Raw genomic sequence first — 21,999 nt, forward strand, 5'->3', positions numbered from 1 at the left:
GCAATTATGCAAATACACTTCTTGCTAAGGTTGCAGTTATCCAGGGTTCAGGGGTGTAGTTCTTCAGATTTGGAAAGTAACTTCTTTTTCCTTGTTTGTTTCCAGCTTAATGTAACCTTTTATAAAATAAATAATATTTTTAACCGTTTACTACCTTGCTACCATAATCATAGTGGAGAAAAACCTTTAAATCAGATGAAAAGTTATTGCTAAAAACAGAGTAGCACCTTTCATTCAAGTACTTCCTTGTGGAAATTTGTCAAACTTACCTTTCTTAATTTCTGGTACATTTTTTGCATTAATTTATGAAGGAAATGTCTTTATTTATATAGAGAAAAATACAAAAATAAGACACATGGTTGATAGTCGAACTTATAATGGAATGTAAAGCAAACCTTCTGTTATTTTTGGGGTTGTCCTGTGTCCTCACATGAGAGCCAGACTGCAACAGTGTGTTTTTTTTAGTCAGAAGTAACTTAAAATGTGTGAGCGTCACATGATCAACCCTTGGATTGTAGTAGATTAGATGTGTTTTAACAAAGTTTCTGCACATCTTTAAAACTTTCTGTGTATTTACATACCACAAATATATGTTTGTTGGGTTGTTTTAATGAATCGTGTATATCTGAACTATTGTATTGAGTTTATTTACTGACTTTGTTTTCTAAAAAACTAAACAAATACTACATTTATTAAATTACATGCATAACTATACCTCTTAGATTGTGACAGAAACAGCAGTGTAAGAATTTAAATATGGTTTTTGTATAGTCAGTGATGATGAACCATCTTTAAAGACAGCAAAATTAAGGTTTTATATATCTATTGGACTGTTGGGCTAAGCATGGTGGTTCTAACCTTTACTTATTTTCCGTCTCGTCTTCTTTTGATTGGTCCCTTTAGGGCAGGAATGGATCATCTACCTTACCCACCCTATCCCAAGCACCCTCCTGTTTCTGTATGGTCTTCTGCTTTTTCTATTGCCTGGCAGCTTCTATTTCAGCAACCTTTGTTCACTGTATGCGCTCTCTCTTCCGTGCACATGTCCACACCATCTCAGCCTTGCCTCTCTAACTCTGTAAGCACCTGTCCTGAACTGTCCTTCTGACATGTTTCTAATGCTGTCCATTCTGGTCACTCCCAGTGACCCTTCTCCATCTCAGCCTCCTTTCTTTTTGTCAGCGCCACCATTTCCAAATCATACAAAACAGCTTGTCTCACTAACATCTTGTGAACTTTCTCTATGCATTGTGGGGAATAATTGTTGCACACACTGCCGTCCAGTAGGTGGCGACATGAGCCTTTAGAGTTCTTCTGAGGTTGTCCAATGAAAACACAGGATGAAGAAGAAGCGACACTCCTGCTAGAAGCTTAGTTTGGACTCGGTTATCTTTCATGCAGTCACCTGTGTTTCACTGCCTTCATGTCTGTGAGCTCAGCACGAACTCGCGGTTGGCAAAGCAGGTTAAGTCCAAAATAAAACACGAACAGCGAAGCTGGTTTTGAAATATGCCGGTAGTGTGAGGTTGGCCAGTGTTAGCACGGAGCTAGCTGCTGTTAGTTTGTTTTGCTAACGCTGAGTTAACCCTGCAGGATGGCTGCTGAGCTCTATATCTACTAATGATGCTCAGCAACTAACCTCGGCGTCCGGATTTCGATTTGCAATATATAAATCAAAACATCCGAGTCAGTCCAGTTTCCAGCAGCAGACGCTTGTGCTGGGTTAAACGTTATCAGTGGATGTGAAACCTGAAGCAACCGGCATCCACGGCATGATTCATTCGGTTGTTTGATGGGGATTTTAAGGATCATGATGCTGCCAAAGATCCAGCTTTTGGCTGTTTTGGCATTCGGAGTGGCGATGCTGCTGATCGAGAATCAGATCCAGAAACTGGACGAGTCCAGAGCCAAACTAGGTAAGACCACAGCAAAGGTGGGTTCACCTAGTAACCCAGCTTATTGAGGCTTGAAAACTGAGGCAATGCAACATAGAATTTGTAATTTATAAAAAGTGAAAACATTCGGACAAGTTTTTACCAAAAATTACATTATAGGAAAAAAGTCAGGAGATTTTCAAAACTTAAAAATCATTTACATAACAATGCTGAAAGTCCTCAAACATCGACGTTATTGTGATCAATTTATTTTCATTTTTATTTTCAGTTCAGTTTGGTTTCAGCTAGTTTCCATAGTGGCTTTGCTTATTATTGAATTCAGTGTTTATTATACTCTTTGTTATTATCATCAGATTGTAAGACTGTAAGATAATTTAGAAGAGTAGTGTTTATCAACATAGACATGTGACACACATACATAGATATTCCAGTCTCAATAAGCTTATGCACCAAAGCCTCCCCAGGCTAATTGTGTACACGGATTTGACCTAATTGGAAAAGGATAAACCTGAAAACAACGCCAGTATGTTTTAATTTTGATTTTGATGGAAATCCATATTTTTCCACCCATCAGAAGTATATCCCTTCAAGCACAGGGTTTTCCCTGTTTATGTAAATAAATAAATAAAAACTTGGCACCCACCAAAGAATCTTTGGTCATCAACATAAGAATATAATATATAGACATTTTTTTCAAAAGTAATTTTAAACATTTATTGCAGAAAAGTACACACAAGTGATGACAATTTTTTGTAAACTAGCCATGTTGATTCCTTACTGCACAATTACTTCTTTCACTTGTACCTTTCAAATGTGAAAACAGAGTGCAGCCATCACCTGCGCAGACTGCCAGACATTCCACATTAATATTCAGTAAAGATTCCTGGAAACACAGACAAGTTCCATGTTGGGTTACAAGCACAAAACGTCAAGCGTGGTTGAACACAGAAATGCTGCCATGAATCATTTTGTTTGGATCAGAGCTCTGTGAGGCCAAATCATCTACAGCAGGATCTGATCTTCATTTGGCTCTGTGTGTCTGCAAGTTTGAGCTCGTTTCCCAACTTTAGAAGAAATTTGGGACACTGAAAAACGCTGACACTGGAGGCTATATCCGTTTAGAAACCAGAAGATTAGTAGTAGTTTTGTGCAATGGACTTCTAAGATAAACACAAACAGTGTTTTTCATCACTTACTAATAAAGTTTGATTGAAGCGAGCTGTACACGTGTATATCGGGAATATGTGCTCACAGCAAAATGTGAAATAGTGACTTATAATAAATCTTATTAGTTTATATTCAAGGATAATAATTATCACATTTTTTTTTTGACTAAATTTATTCAGAGGGGATGTGTCGCCCTGGCAACCAAGAAAATTAACCCTGGTCATCCGCATTTTATAAGCCTAATCAAGCAGATGTTGTGGAAGTGATAATTAAGTATTTTAATGTTTAAAATAATACAAATGAATACAATAGAATAGAAGATGTTTCACCTCTCATTTGAGAAGCTTCTTCAGTTTTAAGTCCAAATGGCAGAGGGTCCCAGCTTTTTAAGCTGTATTGGGAGTTGTCCCTTAAGAGGGTCGTAGACTCATCACATGAGCCAAGGTATGAAAAAGGGTGTGGGTCATTATTAACAGAGGTATTGGGTGAAACCATTTTAAGACCTTGCCTCACCCTGTCCTGTGACCTATTGAGATCAAGTGACGTGAGTGGGTGTTAAGGTGCTTCGGAAGGGATCTCAACACTGGATTGCGGGTGGCAGACAGTTGGTGTTGGAAGCCACCCCCTCTGTGCACATACAGTGGCTTGCAAAATGAATCAATTTTATTGGAATTCCACGTGAAAGACCAACACAAAGTGGTGTACACGTGAGAAGTGGAACGAAAATCATACATGATTCCAAACATTTTTTACAAATAAATAACTGCAAAGTTCAAGGGGGCCGAATACTTTTGCAAGCCACTGTAGATGGCTCTTTCAGTCCATCTGTCTTCTTTGTCTTTTAGATGCAGATGTACAGCTGAGTCTTGTCCTGTTGAGGTGGCTCTTCCGTGTTGTGCCATGTGTTTATGGACTGGCTCTTTGTTTTCTCCACTGTAGAGGTCTGAGCGCTCCTCGATGCAGAAAACAGCATATATTACGTAGTTTAGTTTTTGTTTAGGAGTTTTGTCCTTGGGAAGAACCAGTGTTTGTCTGAGTGTATTGGTGGGTTTGAGGTATACTGGGATGTCATAGTTGGAGAAGATTCTCCCGAGTTTCTCTGATAAACTTGCTACATAAGAGATAACAATATTGTTCTGTTTGTCATTCATTTTCTCCTTAGTTGGTGTAATATTTTAAGAGCTTTCTTTACCTATGTGTGTTCCCTTTCTTTCCCTTCTGGCTTAGAGGGAATGTTTTTGGCTCAGTGTTGCAGGGTCCTGATTACTTCAAGTTTGTGTTCCAGAGGGTGGTGGGAGTCAAAGAATAGGTACTGATCTGGGTGTGTGGGCTTCCGGTAAACTTCAATGTTGAGGTTTCCTTTCTCTTCAAAGAGGAAGTCCAGTCGCTTTTCTTTCCAAGTGCCTTAAATTTCCATGACCTGGATGACTGAGAACCTACACAGACATTGTGTGCATTCCACAACATATCTGAAGTCATCGCTCATGATTCCACCCTTCTCTCAGTTAATGCCACATTGACGCCCTGCGAGATCAAGGCCAAAACTCATCAATCAAAGATGATTTAAAAGGCTAAAAACACACCCAAATCTGCAAACATAAAATTTCCAACTGAAAAAATCATGATCTTAAATATCAAAAGTTATACTGTATCAAAGTAAAGATGAAAGTAATTAATGCTTACAGGAAATTAACACAGAAAAAATAACTGTACATGTTTTTTTTAGTTTGAATAAACTGTTGAAGTTGTAGTTTCAGTATTTTTATTCCTCAGCCATCAAAGGTTCCCTGAAAATCTTCTGAATTCGATAACAAGAAGTCATATGTGTATCTACTAGGATGCTGAGTAGCACTGACGCCTGCCAGTGTACTTAGTTTAATCTTTTTTCTTGAGAAAGATTTTGTTCCAGATTCGGCTCCATAGCCATCTCAACAGCATTTTGACATTTTTACGTCATACAAAATATGCTTTCAAGCGGCTCTCATTAAATACAAATGCATTAGTTTAACCTCACCACTTACACTGTGCTCAATTTGGACTGCTTTCACTGTCGTTCTTGCTTAAAGACTGGTCTGACTATTTTTTCTTCCATTTAATCAACCCGTAAATAAGTTACCAGGAACACACGCCTAACAGAAAAATATGCACACATCCCATTTTCTTTAATCTTTAATATAAGTGACCATCCATCTGCCTTAAAATGGAGACAAAAGGAACTCAAACAGCCTCCACCCCCCGAGCTTCATCAGCCTTCATCGTGTCAGACAGTAAAGGATTTGCTGGACTGCTGGATGTTGCAGCATACTGAGCGCCACACATCCGGTCTAAGAGACACAAGGCCATTCGCGTAATTGTCTTTAATTAACATTGCAGTGGAGAAAAGAAGAGGGAGAAAACACCTTTAATTATGCCTCCTGTCAATGTTATCATCAAAAGCCTAATTACTTGTTTTGATGTTATTGTGCTTTGAAGGACTTGTTGTTTTCTTTAATTAAGGCATGCTAACTAACAAGCTTCACTGGCCTTATGCCATGTTCCTGTGGGAGGGGAGAATCTCATCTCAGGGTTTATTTCATCTGGCAGCTGCCAGTCTGCTCCTGCTCCTCACTCATTCCAGCTGTTTAGCTAATCAGCAAATACAAAGAAGACGAATAGGAAGACATAAAGGTTAAATAAATCTCTTCGAACAACATCCAACTACCTGGCATGCAAATTGCTCCCTAAAACTACTGACTGACTATTTCATGGTGGTGTGATAAGCTGGAGTGACTGTCCTTTTTTAGTGCTAAATCGAATATTATAATATTGTGCTTATTCAGTTGTGCGCTGTTTAATTAAAATGTTAACAACAGACTGTGTTTACTTGCTTGTTCAGAACGCACCATAGCCAGACACGAGGTGGCCGAAGTAGAGCAGCGTCACAGCGAATACGGGGGTGGGCGGGAAGTTTCGCCGATAGTAGAAAACGACGACACGGTCATCATCTACAACAGAGTGCCCAAAACAGCCAGCACGTCCTTCACTAACATCGCCTACGACCTGTGTGGGAAGAATCGCTTCCACGTTCTGCACATCAACACAACCAAGAACAACCCTGTCATGTCTCTACAAGACCAAGTAAGACCTCACACACTCAGCCAAAATGACAGAGTAACGTTTATTATATTTTGCGCAGGAATACATTTTTAAAGGCTCTGTTTATGCTTCTATACCTAGACAGATCGCAGTGGAGTATTTTCCACTAATGTTTCTTCTGTATCTTAGAAATATTCATTATTGTCCCTCATCTCACTAGGTTGAACTAACTTTGTTTTTGACATATTTCTGCAACTCTTACATGCTGAAGTCCTAGAGAGAATATTTAAGACTGTGCAATCTTCAGGTCAGAGAAAATGTGTTTTTAAAGTTTTAACATTTAGTATCCTGTTTGCTTCCTTGTTTACTTGCAAGCGATCCCCTTTCCTGCTTTTGTGCCAGTGTTGGCACATTGCTGCATCTCTTATTCTCATTAATAACACTTGTAATAAACAGAGTTGCCAATTTCACGCTATTCTGATGATCCACATCACTCATGAAAAAGGTACTCTGTGGTGGTGGAAGGGAAAATCATCTGCGGCTGTTGTCTGTTAATGAATCCCTCTCTCCGGTGTGTTTGTTTGCACGTTGAAAATAATGAAACCTGATGATATTTTGGTTTGAGAATTGTCTGTGTCTTTCTCCGCATCCTGTTACTCTTAGTGAATGTTTACTGCTGAGAGCAGCTCAGTTCACACAGTGTAAATGCCCTGAAGCTATAGTGGTGTTATTTGTAGTTGCCAAAGTAATATCCTGTCTGCCGTCTCACAACAGGCTCGCACCTACTCACCACCCCCACCTCACACACACACACACACACACACACACACACGTATGAGGGTAAACAACAGTCTGCAGTCCCGTCACGGCCAAGATTCATTTTTACATATGAACACTTTTGTATCAAGTTAAAACATCCAGTCCAGCCAAGGTATGTTTGACTTTGCGATATTTATTAATAGTGTAGGGTGATATTAATCTGTGTATGTTTCAAATGTCATAATTAATTGTCCATAATATTGTCCATGTGTGTAATGTGTTGTGTTTTTATGCTGTTGATCAGTGGCATAATTTACACTAGAAGCTAAAGTTTATAACGTCTAAGGCGTTTAGTTATTTAATAGTTTAGATCAGTGGTCCCCAATCTTTTTTGCGCCAACAAAATAAAATGATACGACCAAGACAAAAACGGTGGTATTTGTAAATATAATAATAAACGCAAATTCACAGTGTAATTGTGTAACTTTATTAGCAGCATCCTCCTGAAATGCGACTAACATCCTCCTCTCTGCCCCTTAATGCTCTCTGGTCGCTATGGTAACACGTAAATACTTCTTTCAAAATAAGACAGAAGTACAACAACGGGAAAAGACCCAGGGAAACAGAGTTAACGATAAAAACCCTGAAAACCATAGATTTCACACCCGAGCCTCAACTCTCGCGGCCCGGTACTGGTCCGCTGGTTTAGACTGGTGGTGTACCCTAAAGCAAGTCCAAGGGGCCTCATTAATCAAAGAGTGGATGGGCTCCATATTAAGCGTGAGCAGAAAAAACAAAAATAGTTTGAGCAAATAAAAGGCAGATTTTAAAAAGGTACATATTCCACTTTGTAAATAATAATAATAATAATAGTCCATCTGGGAATGTATCTACACCAGCCTCATATCTAAACCTCTTTATGTTTACCACCCTCATTCCACAAATGGTCAAAGCACCCCATGAATATCTATGGATCATATTTAGGTTGGTGGTTCATTGGTTCTTCTTACTGCAGTGATGTGTGTCACCGTAATTTGGTGAGTGTATTTTATTTGAGTTGGTGCATTATAATAAAAACATCTATTACCAGGCAGTGGATATGTGCAGGTGGTGATGATATGCAGGTGAGAGCTGCCACTGCGCATCCAGTGTATTCGTGGAGAGGCCATGTTTGCAGAATCTGAAAGAAAACTTAACATCATCCTGGTCATTTATACAGTTAAATACTGATGGAACCAACTGACCCTAACATTCTTCAGTGCTCTCAAATTTTCTGAAATTCATTACGGTAATTTGTCTTTCAAGGTAATAAGCATCATATATAAGGCAAACCAGACTTTCCTGAACCCTGCCACCAGCTTGATATCAACCCGCAGTCCAGTTGCCTTCTCTCTGCTCTGAAGGTGGTGGATGTGATAGGGAGATGGTGTAATACATATTAGACTGTTTTTATTAGGTTAGATTTGGTTTATATTTATCAACACTGCTGGTTTTGGTGTCTGTGATGAAATACATTTATAAGCGATGCGTTATATGCTAAGAGTGTTTACATATTGTGATTCAGCACGTCACCGTCTGCGTCGCCAGTATGTTTGCAGTCTTTCTGTCATGCTTGGTTTTATAACTCCAACTGTGGGCTGTTGTATACTGAATACTGTTCATACAAGCAGATATGATTGCAAATGTGAATGAGGTCTTGTGTTGTGCCTTGGGCACAAAAAGTCCCTGAACTTCAGATTAGCTTAGTGTTTGTTTGCTTCTGTTTTGTTTTCCTGACTGCAGCATTCAAGAACCAGTTTTATTCCAGAAGATTTCAATATTCCCATCACCCTGTTTCCCTGTGGGCTTGATATGCTGTGGTATAATTCTGTATGTGTCCTTACATTTCACTTTTCTGTAATAAAGTTTTGTTCACATCTAAATCTGTCTTTCTTAACCCTCTCAAAGTTTTTGGCCTTGTTTGCTCTCCTCAGCATTTGGTCACAGATGCTGCTCGTCCTCTCAGCATGTAAACGGCCTTTCTTTGACAGTATTCTTTCTATTTAGAGGCTTTTGTTCTCTATTTAGAAAATTCTATGAATCTATGAAGTAATTTTCAGTGATTTGTGCTTTGGTTCCACCTGATCCACTTTCCAGTGTTTTAGTGCTCCATGTGCAGTTTCCTTAGAAACCTTTTAGTAGACACACAGTTTAATCATCTTCATTTCATCCGAACACTGTTTGAACACAATGTTACAGCTTAAGGAACCTTTTATACAGACGTCGGTGCCAGAATTTGATTGAAATAATTTTTTTAATGTTACCAGATTATGTGCCTTATTTAAGTAAGAACTTCTTTTCAAGCTTACATAAACACATTTTAAGTAATCTCAGAGTTTTAGATCATTACGTTATCATCATGTAATGTGTACACCATTAATACTCATGTTTCATTTCTGTAGTATCTTTATGATAAAGAATTTCTGTACTCCAGTTTCCTCCCACAAGCTGAAGACACGCATGTTAGATCAGAGTGCGATTGTGTCTCTCTATGTTAGCCGTTCAGTGGACTGACAGACGACCTGTTCGGTATGTATCCTGCCTCTGTGACAGCTGGGTTAGGCTCAAGCCCTCTAAATTGGATAAGTGGTTTAGAAAATGGATGGACATTAGCTACTTAACGCTTGTTTTTACTTTGACATTCTACTTTGAACTTCTTCTCCTTAAACGGCAGCTTTTGTGACTCATCCAGACCAAAAACATGCATGGATAAATATTCTGTCCATTCAGTGGCGCAGTGTAAGAGGAAAGACTCTGTCAAGGATGTTTTAGTGACTGGAGCTGTATGTGAAATTCAAGTGCTCAAAATCTGCAGCTTGTTCAGAGCTTGTGCTTGAAAACAGACGAAGAAGTGACAGGCATGTACTTCTTTGGGATTCACCTGCATGTTATAACAGCGTTTTGACCTACAGGGCTCCACCCTGTCACATGACCAAAAATTATTAGTATTTATTATTCATTATCAAAATGTGTTCCAGTTATAAATATGAATGCAAATGCTCATTTGTTCATTGGGAAGGGTTGACACTTTTGCTGTATTTGAACTCTGCGCTGTAACTGAGTAAAGTTTGTAGCAACATGTAGCACAAACATTTCTGTTGTGGCTCCGTTTCCCCGCGGCTCCGTAATTAGTTTCCATTATCTTTGTCTCCAGGTGCGCTTTGTCAGGAACGTCACCTCATGGAGAGAGATGAAGCCCGGCTTCTACCACGGCCATGTAGCTTATCTGGACTTCTCAAAGTAAGGCCCTTCATTTCCTGTAATACCATTAATATCCAGATTAGTTACAAACAGCCAGCAGAGCAGATAAAGGGAGGTCACGTATTGATCGCTAACATGTGCTTTAGTGTTGATTAATGGCATTGTTGTCCTTATCTCCCCTGACACTATCATCTCTGTGATCACAGGTAATTATTCTAATGGTCTAAGTGTTTCTCAGTGAGAGAGATTCGGTTAACTTGCACTCTCACTCCCTGATGCTGCTCCATGCTTTCACTAGGGAGAATATGCTTTTTGAATGCAATAAAATTCAGCAGCACAGCTTCATGTGCTGCTGCAGTGAAGTATAAATTAAGTCTCGAAAGATTTTAAAGAATGTGCCCTCCCTTTTCTTTTTGTTCAGACATGGCATGAAAGGTAAACCACTGTACATCAATGTGGTGCGTGATCCCATAGAGCGCCTTGTATCGTACTACTATTTTTTACGTTTTGGAGATGACTACAGACCAGGCCTTCGACGAAGGAAACAAGGAGACAAGAAGGTGCTTCTTTTACAGCTTGCATCCTTTTCGAATGACCTGTTTTTTGTCTGGATAATACAATGACAAGCGTTTCGCATTGTGTTTCAGACCTTTGATGAGTGTGTGTCATCAGGTGGGTCTGACTGTGCTCCGGAGAAACTGTGGTTGCAGATCCCTTTCTTCTGTGGTCACTATTCAGAGTGCTGGTGAGTGGGCTGCACCTGACAGCCCGATCATTCTCTTTCTCTGAACTGCTACAACTCCTGTTTAGGCTGCTAGCTTAGCATCAACGGGATGCAGCAGTGGCGCAGGGCAGAAGTCGTTTCGAAGGGACAAAATGGGAAATACAAATAAATGTAGAGAGGGTGCATGTCCAGCATGTCCCGGGTCATGCCACAGGGCGTCCTCCCGATGGGACATCCCCAGAACACGTCAGCCAGGAGCCATCCTTGTCAGATGCCCAAACCACTTCAAATGACTCCTTTCAAAGTGAGGAATAGTGGCTCTACTCTGAGGGCCTACCAGATGGCTGAACTCATCACCCTGTCTCTAAGGGAGACGCCAGCCACCCTTTGAGGAAAGCAAATTTCTGCCACTTGTATATATGATCTCATTCTTTCAGCCACTACCCAAAGCTCGTGACCGTAGATGAGGGTAGGAATGTAGATCGGCCGGTAAATACAGAGCTTTGCCTTTACACTCAGCTCTCTCTTCACCACGACGGACCCAATCCGTCTGTCGATCGCCCGCTCCCATCAATTGTGAGCTTCAGAGGACCATGGCTTCAGACTTGGAGTTGCTCATTCCCACTGCTTCACACTCAGCTGCGAACTGCTTCAGTGCGAGCTGGAGGCCACCACCTGACGAAGCCATCAGAACCAAGGTTCAAGGTTCAAGGTTCTTTATTTGTCACATGCATAGTTATACAAGTATAACACACAGTGAAATGTAGCCTGACACGCTCCCCGACATGTGCAAAAATTGGGGGGGGGGGTGTAGAGGAAGAACATTTTATATATATATATATATATATATATATATATTAGGGGTGCAACGATACACAAAATTCACGGTTCGGTTCGGTTCGATACTTTGGTGTCACGGTTCGATATTTTTTCGATACAAAAAAAATGTTCATGCATTTTTTATTTGTCATTTATTAAAATTATAAATATATATTTTAACTCAAAAGTACAGTTTTTAAATTTAACCCTAACCCTTGTGCGTGTTTTTTATTTTGACAGCGAATGCGCACCTGCAGACCACTTATGTGCAGCCCTGGTTATTTAGCTCATCATATTGCAGCCACAGAAATTCTTTTGTCCATGAAACCATAAAGCTGCACTTTCTTTTTGCCTTATAGTCTGATTTGTCATAACTTCTCCGTTTTGTGGTAAGCTTTTCTTTGGCTGTCACTTCTTCACCCTGACCTGTCTTATTTGGCTCAGCAGAACTTAAATGCTTTTACACATGCACTCACATAAGCTCAGCGATTCTCTGCGCGATCAACCTCTCACATGTTTAAGCTTGCTGCGGGAGATTTCACTTGTCATGTTTGCATAGTAAGCTAACGATTAATAAGACGATGTCAGAGGAATTGGTGCACAAATTATCATCACTCACAGATCAGTGCTGTCGCTCTCTATACACAGTTCGCAGGATTGCAAAGTGAAAGCAAAAAAACAAGCGCAAATTCAAACGCGATTTCAATATGTCACATATTGACAGTGGCTCACCGATGCCAATGACATAATTACCCAGCTACATTTCTGAAAGAATGCAAAAGCATTGACCTTTATTTTTCCTACAATAGCCCGACGGGCAGGGAAGAGATAGATTTTGGTAGCCCGACTGAAAAAATCGCTAGCTCCGGGACGTCGGGCTAGCGATATTGCGAGCCCTGTATCTGATTGAGGAATCACTCATCTTTGGAAAAGAGAGTTTATTACAGAGAAATGTCTCTTTCCAAAATAAAAGCTATACTATCCGCTTCTTCTGGGCTATATTCTCAGCAGCATAAGGAGAATCATGTGCTAACAGCTGTCTAAATGACTCGGCTAAAGTTAGTAGCATGCTTGTTGTTTTTGTTTTTGCACTAGGATGATGTCGGCGTAAATGTGCAGTCATATTCGTTGTGTTCCCACTAGTGCTTTCAGGTTAATCTCGTTGAAATGACCTTAACGCCACAACACGGCAAATCTCCGTTAACGAGCTACCGCCGATCGCTCCGTGCATGGGGCTAGACGGCCAACACTTAACGAGCTAACTGCGCTAACACACTAGTTCACACCAATGTAATTGAGCATTGCGTGGCACATCCAACATACTGTTTTACTTTAGTCCATGACTCGCTTACCTTCAGGGTCATACGTCACATGAAAACCAAAATAATTCCAAACGCCAGATCTGAATGAGGTTCAATTTGCCTGTTACAAGGAGAGCTTAACTTCTGTCTTGCTAGCTTGCCCTGCGCTCTTCCTTCTGACTATGCTGTCTGTGTTGAGCGCTCAGTGAATCTGCATTCGACTACTCCGCCTAGGCTGCACTGTCGAGCCTAGGCGGAGTAGTCGAATGCAGATTCACTGAGCGCTCAACACAGACAGCATCGCCAGAAGGAAAATTGATAAAATAAATTACAAATGTTGTATTGCTCGATACATATGCGTACCGAACCGAAAGCACTGTATCGAACGGTTCAATATCGATACGAATATCGTTGCACCCCTAATATATATATATATATATAGTATATACACTGGGTGAATGTGCAGTAGTAGCAGCAAGCAGGTGAATTCTGTACATTAATATGAATAGACATCTGACTATTTTACAGGAAACATCATCTGCGAAAAGCAGAGATGAGATTCTGAGATCGCCCAAGTGAAAGCCTTCCACCACTTGGCTACACCTAGAAATTCTGTCCCCTAAAAATTATGAAAAGCATCAGTGACAAAGGCGGAGTCCAACACCCACCTGGAAACGAGTCCAACTTATTGTCGGCTATACGGACCAAGCTCTTGCAAGGATCAAATGGCTCGTGGCAATGGGCCAGAAGCCCTATACTTCCGAGGCACTTTCCACAGAAGACTCAGAGGGACACGGTAAAACGCCTTCTTCAGAGTCCACAAAACACATGTAGACTGGTTGTGCAAACTCCTGTGTACCCTCAAGTAATCTCGAGAGGGTAAAGAGCTGGTCCAGTGTTCCGTGAAAAGGACGCAAACCACATATTTCCTCCTGTATCCGAGGTTCAGCTAACGGACAGACTCTCCTTTCCAGCACCCTGGCATAGATTTCCCTGGGGAGGCTGAGGACTGTGATCCCTCTATAGTTGGAGCACACTGTCCAGTTTCCTCTTCTTAAAGATCCATTCCAGAGGTATGGCCTCTAACCTCCAACAACATTGTAGAGGCATTGATAACCAAGACAGCCTTGCAGCATTGCCTCTACCAGGCATTCTTAGCGCACCTTCACTATACCTTTAGGGGCCCGCAGGTCTCTCCAGTATCATCCCCTGCCACAGGGTCCAACACACCACCAGGTGGTGATCAGTTGACAGTTCAGCACCTCTCTTCACCCAAGTGTCCAGAACATACTGCTGCAGATCTGATGATACATTTACAAAATTGATGATCAACCTGTGGCCTAGGGTGTCGTGATGCCACGTGCACTTATGGATACGCTAGGGTTCAGATCTGGGAGGCCGTTCCTCCCTTCACGCCCCTTCAGGTCTCACTGTCGTTGTTGACATGAGCGTTCAAGTCTCCAAGTGAGACGACGGAGCCCCCAGGTGGAACACCCTCAAGCACTCCACCCACGGATACCAAGAAGGTCTGGTACTCTAAACTGTCGTTCGGGGCATAAGGGCAAACGAAAGGGAAACAGGCTCAGGGAACCAAACCCTCCTGTTCACTGGGAAAAACTCCAACATAGTGGCAGCAAGCTGAAGGGGTACTGAAATACTCGTCCCTGGTAACCCTATCCCGGGCAGCGTGAGCTGTTTCCTAGATCTTTCACTCATAGGGGTTCTTGAATCGCTATTTGTCTGCTCCCTCACCCAGAGATAGCCCCTGGGACACACAAACCCCTCCAACACGAATAAGGTAGTGAGTCATGGAGGAGTGTCATTACATCTTAATAGAATCTTAATGTAAGGATTAATTGAATGTAATGTAATTAACTATCTACTAAAGTGTAATTCACTGTCAGTGTCTGTTATAAAATGTTAGATGACTGTTTTGAATTAGTCGCAGTGTGACAATTTATTCTTTCTCCAAGCTGAGTGAAAGAAAAGGCTCTATCTGTTGTTTGTAAACAGTGATGAGGATATGGTATAGTTCTGTTTGGGTTTTTTTTCTCCTCACTAATCACGTATTACACAGACGATGTAAACAGCACATATATAGATATATAGTCCACAATCTGTGTACTCAGACTCATTAGTGACTGAACAGCCTGTGGCAGAAGCAGTATTTATATATGTCCAACCTAGGATCTTCTCATTAAAGCCTCCCTATCCTCCAAAAGAAGAAAAACATTCATCATTCATCCTCATAACCCTCAAATGTCTTTTGAAAGCCAAAGACAGATTTTTTTTTTGTCAGCATTATTCTAAAATTTCACCTCAACAATAGGAATATGTATATTTTTAGCTTTTTGTACAGTGAAATTAGAAATGTGACTAAAATCATAATTACTCATCTGTTATAAAAAGAAGGAAAAAAACTTGTGTACAGTTTGGAAATGACTTTGAATTCCCTTTGGAGATTATTTTGATTATTTTCAAATAAATAATAAATAAACTGAGTCATTCATTTTCATTATTAGGAATTAAACAGTAAATGAGTGTGATCACAGTAACCTTGTTACTAATGCATGCAGTTTGACATTTTTCCTTTCATGTAGTCATTTTCTTTTAATGATCAGCATTCCTGGACATTGTGCTCCTTAAATGCAACAACGGCTTTGCTCATCACTGAGAAAATTTAGAGTTTGCTGGAAGAGAGCTAGCATGAAAATAAGAACGGCAGAATTCAAGAAAGCTGCTCAGTCTTTGCATAATACCCACCTATCGCTAGGGAGTATTGTGCAGTGATGTCAAAGACGTAGATAAGTAACAGAAGAAAAGCCTGGCCTTCAGATGAGGCGATCCAAATTAAACTCACTCACACTGTGATCTCCGTTTCTTGTGCAGGAACGCGGGCAGTAGATGGGCTCTGGAACAGGCCAAATACAACCTGGTAAACGAGTACCTGTTAGTGGGAGTAACGGAGGAACTCGAGGACTTCATCATGATCCTGGAGGCAGCACTCCCACGCTTCTTTAAGGGAGCCACAGATCTCTACAGAACAGGTAGCAACAAAACACAATTTCATACTGTTACTTCTTATTTGTGGCTGTGATGCCCTTAAAACGAGCCCTGTCAGTACTGGAGTTACTTTTATATGACGAATCCTTTTCCTGGTCTCAATTTACACTTAACTGACTGAATGCTTTTTTAGTAGAGCAGTAACAACATGCTACCTGGAATCATTAAACCTTCTTGTGTTCCTCCAGGAAAGAAATCCCACCTTAGGAAGACCACAGAGAAGAAGCCCCCCACCAAAGAGACAATAGCCAAGTTGCAGCAGTCAAACATCTGGAAAATCGAAAATGAATTTTACGAGTTTGCACTTGAACAGTTTCAGTTTGTGCGTGCCCACGCCGTCAGGGAAAAAGACGGAGAACTCTTTGTCCTTGCACAGAGCTTCTTCTATGAAAAGATCTACCCCAAAGTGAACTAAAAGTGTCAACAGAAAAGCAGTCGTGTACACTGGGAAAGTACGAGACATTAAGCAGTGCTGGTTTCACTGGGGTCTAGTTGGGAAATCCTTTCAGACACTGTGGTGAAATTTCTACTTTTTTTATTGCTAGAGCAGCTGTTGAGAAAACGAAGGCGTCAGTCTATACTGTGAGAAAGAATTTCCCAAACCTTAAGACAAGAAGAGTTTTTTACCATGTTTGATGTTTGGGTGGACTTTCAAAATAAAAGCAGGAAACCTCAACTACTTCAGCAGCTTCAAAACAGTGTTTAGTGCAGATGGTCACGGCTACATTCCTACATGCTGTGTTAACATGTTTTTGGACCAAATTGTAGCAAAAGAAAACAGATTGGATCATTGCATCCTTTGGTGCGTGACTGGTAATTTTTTATTCCACTGAGATCTTCTCAATTTTTACATGTTTCACACATTATTTCAGTGATTTATCACAGATATTAATGTGCATGTTTTTTCTTAAAAGACAGCTGCTGTTCTTTTGGGTTTTTTTAGTCTGAAAGGACAACCTGGAGTAGGAGAAAGGTACTAATGACTAACAGCTGGAATGTTTGAGTACAGTACTACTGCAAGCAAGAAGAAACTGATAGTGCCTTTATATTAATGTATAGAACATTTCTTTAATATTATTTTTCCTCTGATCCCACATTCACTTTCCTTTTATTTTGGCGCATTGCTTCTATGATTACTGTTGTTTTCCACTCTCCACAGTAACACTCTGAATATAAACAAATAACTGCAAGTTTGTGTGATGAATTTTGTGAATAAGTTTGGTTGGCTTTTAAAAGGTGATTTACTTGTTTTATGCAACTTTCACCAAATGATACAGTATGAAATGACTTCGACATACCCAGGATATATTTCACACACTGTAACAGTGGCAATCGAGCTATAAGCAGTAACACAAAAGTGTTGATAAACTCCATCCAAGCTATGAGCACGTTCATATGAAAGGGGTGTTGGCTGTGTGCCTGAGATGTAGACAAGTCCACTGACAGCAGAGCGAGGGATTTTTACAAAGGAAGATAAAACTATAACATTACAGTAGCATGAAGAAATTACACAAATAACACACGTTGAAAGTGGCACAGCTGCTGCAGACACATCAGCAGTATGAGTGTCTTGAACAGCAAAAGCTCTGTGTAAATGTTTATGGACTTTGGATGGTAAAGCTAGAAAGGAGAAAGGAGCTGCTGTATTAATGAAATGCCAGGAAAGAAAGCTGCAAAAATGCAGACTGTGAAAGTTGACTGTGTATTAATACTGGAGACATTGATTATTTCATTAAAATTGATATTTATATGAGTTTAAGATAGTTTTAGAATTAAAATCTATTAAAAATGTATGTCCAGAAAATGATATGCTTCATTTTAGGATCATGCATTCAGGGGCATGGAACAGTTGAGATTAAAATTCTTTGCAGCCAGTAAGCAAGAAAAAGAAGGAAAAAAAAATCAAGGTTCACCTAAATTCACTTAATACTTGTGTATATAAAGGATTTTTCCATGGTTTTTCAATTGTATTCTTTGGTAATGTGGTTATTGTGGATTAGTGGATAATACTAACTTTCCACTCTCCACTTCTGGCGTAGAACCGATGGTTTTTTCCCCTAATTGCATATTTAGAAACTGGCATCTTGGAGCAGCCATTTGACTGCATTAACAGCTGGATCACTATCTGGGGATATTCGCCAGGTGAATGAATCAGTTCAGTTTTATTTTTATAGTGTGACCTGACAACAGTCACCTCAGTCTGCTATTCTGCATCAGTGTAGTTTTATAGACAAATGAATGGACGAGACCCCACGAGCCAAATTTGGCGTCAGTGGAAAGAAAAAACCTATTTTTAGCAGGAAGAAACCTCCAGGAGAACCTGGCTCGGTGAGGAGCAGGTATCAACTGCATGGGTGGGTTGGGTGATGAGTAGAGTGTAGTGACATTCACAGTCGCATTAATAGGAATTTGCGTTAAATTAGATATTTGAGAGTTTCGCAGCCAAATGTTTTGCAGAATCCATCAGCATACAGTTTCAAATACTCTGTATGCTTTATGTACCTTCATTCTATTGGATCAGGGATAGTATGGATATTGGATAGAAATATGTTTGAGCTTTAAACATGTTAAACCCATACAAGAGAGGTTCAGAAATAACTGGATCCTTAGCTACTAATTTTTTTAGTAGAGAACTCTGTCATTTCACCTGACTCCAACTTGATTTGGAGGAAGGAAAAATGTAATTGTCCACATACTTATGGTCTGGACTGTACTTGTGGACAATCCAACCTGTTTTTGCACCCTTTTTAGATCCGTTACAGTGATTTACATGAGCCCAGTAACTCTTGACTCTATTTCTCGTCTTTTGGCTCCATAATTACAGAATAATTGCCTCGCTATATCTTACTCAACAGGGAGCACTTAACCACTGAAACCGTGAAATAACACACTGGGACGGGATGATCTGCTGAAGTCAGCTGTATTACCAACTCTTGCCTCCTCTCTGATGGGAGAATAGGCAGTGGGGAGGGGAAGTGTCTGTGGGGGGAGAGCACTACCATGCTCCACCAGTCCACAGCCTGTTCCTGTGTCTGCACAGAGACGAGCACAAAGGCCCCAACCCACATTTGATGCTTTGTGGCCATGGACACAAGGAGAGGCTGCCTGTCTCAGAAAATAGAACTCAATTAACAGTTTTGCTGCAGGCATATTGGAACATTGTTTCATTAATGAGATGAATACAGTCTGATAATTACTTCATCTCAATTAGGAAAAAAGGCTACACTCTATATTGATTGTGCCTGATGAGCTTGAAGGTTAATTAGGAACACGATTTTTCAAAAGTCTATGCTGCTCTTGTAGCTGTTTGTGGTTGACATTCTGGTTTAAAGCAGGTCTTCCCATCACAATAAGACCACTTCATTTGTTTCGTTTAGCAAAAATAACCTGCTCTTCCTTAACCTTGAAGCCAGCCTGTGTTCTAAGCACTCTGATCCACAAGAGGGAGCCGTGGTGCTGCTGAAAACCTGCACATAGCAGCATGGGTTCTTGGACTGACTGCAACGCTTCAACAGGCCCACATTAATGCACCTGTGCAAAGCCAAATGGAACAAACTAACAGTGCATTACCATTAACAATACAAATTACACCATTAGGCACACTTGGCTCACAGGCCTAGTGACGGCTATAAATAGTTTCACTTGGTCTTGGACAATTTGTGCCGTACTTGCATAATGACGGCACTCAAATTAATTCAGGATGTGTGACTGAAGTTCCCTGCAAACAGGAACACGTTGGGCTTTTTTTAGTGGTTTGTCTCTTCCTTTGCAAGAAGAACTGATCAGCAGCTTTGATATAAGTGAAATGATCTAATGTATGCACAATAATGACCTCTTTTTGTCAATGGAAGTTGGCTGGACCTCTCCAAATGGCCCTCTGGATTGGCTTTGAAGCCTTTTTCAGCAGACCATAGGAGACCCAGCACAGTTTTTGCAGCTAGCTGACCTCAAAGTGGTTTCACTACTGCTCCATAAAACAAACAGAGCAGAGCAGAGGCAGCTTGACTGCCCCTCGCTGGGACTGTGGACAGGACCTTAAAGCGCTTGGCCAAAGGGGACCATTATGTGTACTACTTCTCTCTGTGTTTTATGTAAATGCGCCACGCTGCAGTGGAAGGTAAAATTAAGCCAGCATGTCAGAGGCTCTGGGCCAAGAAAACCTCAAGTGTCCCTGATATTTTACTGGAGCCTGGTGCAGATGATAGATTGTAGTTGATGGGAGGGAGAGAAAATGATGGAGGCCATCATCATCATAAAGCATCGCCAGACTCATCCATTAATGCTTTCTTGCCTTCTGGCCTGTTACTCATTGACATTTCATGATGTGAAAAGGATAGTTGAACAAGACAAAGACTCTTCAGCCACACTAGCAGCTATTTGAGGCTACACAGATAGTTTACCCCCTCCAGTATCAGCATTACATTTAAGACACGGGGCTAAGCATCCATTTCTATGGAGGAGAAGTACATGGTAATGTTTGGGGAAACTCACAAACTGCTTGCCTGAAAACACTTATGTGATCCTAAAATACACCAATAACCATCACACTAAATATATTGTGTCAACGCAAAAAAAAAAAAAAAAAGATCTTACTCAAACTGTTGAATGCCATGAAATTTCCTTTCACCCCTGTATCATCAGACCAGAATTTCTGTGCTGTGGTTCATCACCAAACACGTGCTAAAATGAAAAGTATTCCCGTCAGCAACAGTGTTGTCTAAGGAGAAAATATCAGTATGCTACACAAACTGAAATGGTGAACATGACTACGGTGAACACTGTACTGTTTATCATAGACTTAACTGGCTATAGGTATGAATGTGATCATAGACGGTTGGCTGACTCTGTGCATTAGCCCTGTGACAGACTGGCAATGTGTCCGGGGCGTACGCTGCCTCTGTGACACTGAACTGGATAAGCAGAAGAAAATGGATGAATGAAGGGATGCAAAACATTGACATAACTACTGTGACATCAATCACAGTAAGAAATACCATTTATCTTGCTGGTGGCCTCTAATGAGGATCATAAATTACAAAATTATCATGATGTTGCATTTAATAAGGCCTCGAATCAGTAATTTAAACCTTAGTCATCAGAAAAGCAAAAAGGTTGTTCTCTATTATATTTACCTGGACGTCTTTTTCCAACCATGAGTCGCCCCCTGCTGGCTGTAGAAAGAATGTCGCTTTACCACAGTCTTGGACTAGCCTCACTATTTAGACTTGGAAGAACCAGTTTGATTTGGGTATTTGTTTTTTGTTTTTTTAAATATCTTCTTTGGAGTAAATTGTATTTAAGTGTGCTTTTCATCACACAGAAAGACTTTTTAAACGTTTTGAAATGAATTCCAAAAAAAAGTCCACCCATTATCTTCCACATCCAAAGACGGCTCATGGTGGCAGCAGGCTAAGCATGGTAATCAAGACATCCTTTTACTCTGGCCACACTTTCCATTTCCTCCCGGGGGATCCTGAGGCATTCTCAAGCCAGATGAGAAATATAATCTCTCCAGCAGGTTCTGGGTCTACCCCGGGGTCTCTTCCTAGTTGGCCATCCCAGAACACATCCAAAGGGACATGCCCAGGCTGCTCCACACCCCAAAACTATGCCTGGCACCCATCTCTTGGTGAGGGCTCCAGTTTTCCACTCCCGAGTGAGGTTAACTAGCTCTAAGAACTGTGTTTCATTGGGCTTTTCTGAATTGCTCTTTGTCTGGTCCCTACCCTGGGACTTATTTGGCATGGGAGATCCTACCTGGAGCTATTGCTCCAGACAATACAGCTCCCAGGATGACAGGAACAAGCAAATGTCTCCTACTGTGGTGTCAGTGAGAAAATATAGTAAGTGCTGATCAAAACAGGACATCATTGTTTTGTGTTACTCATGTTTTACTTATACAAGAGCGTTGCCAATTAGGGACCATCAGTGCTTTGAGCTAAATGCTAGCATCAGT

General features: G+C 40.7%; 1 protein-coding gene across 1 annotated transcript; it reads left to right on the forward strand.

The window, feature by feature from the left end:
- Positions 1-1,334: 1,334 nt before the first annotated feature.
- hs2st1b (heparan sulfate 2-O-sulfotransferase 1b) lies at positions 1,335-17,836 on the forward strand. Its single transcript, XM_085448750.1, has 7 exons — positions 1,335-1,916; positions 5,938-6,179; positions 10,090-10,175; positions 10,558-10,696; positions 10,784-10,881; positions 15,870-16,027; positions 16,232-17,836. Exons 1-7 carry the CDS (start codon positions 1,793-1,795, stop codon positions 16,456-16,458), a joined length of 1,074 nt encoding a protein of 357 aa, XP_085304876.1. The 5' UTR covers positions 1,335-1,792; the 3' UTR covers positions 16,459-17,836.
- The last annotated feature ends 4,163 nt before the right edge of the window (positions 17,837-21,999 follow it).

Source organism: Copadichromis virginalis, linkage group LG23, assembly GCF_057382275.1.
Source record: "Copadichromis virginalis isolate Kocher_CV1m ecotype Utaka linkage group LG23, C_Virginalis_male_GT1.1, whole genome shotgun sequence".
Classification (NCBI taxonomy): Eukaryota; Metazoa; Chordata; class Actinopteri; order Cichliformes; family Cichlidae; genus Copadichromis; species Copadichromis virginalis.

Bases quoted from the DNA above. Each gene is read 5' to 3' on its own strand.
- hs2st1b (XM_085448750.1), top strand. From the start codon at position 1,793: ATGGGGATTTTAAGGATCATGATGCTGCCAAAGATCCAGCTTTTGGCT. The intron at 6,180-10,089 runs GTAAGACCTCAC...CTTTGTCTCCAG, and splicing joins TCATGTCTCTACAAGACCAA to GTGCGCTTTGTCAGGAACGT. The intron at 10,882-15,869 runs GTGAGTGGGCTG...TTTCTTGTGCAG, and splicing joins GGTCACTATTCAGAGTGCTG to GAACGCGGGCAGTAGATGGG.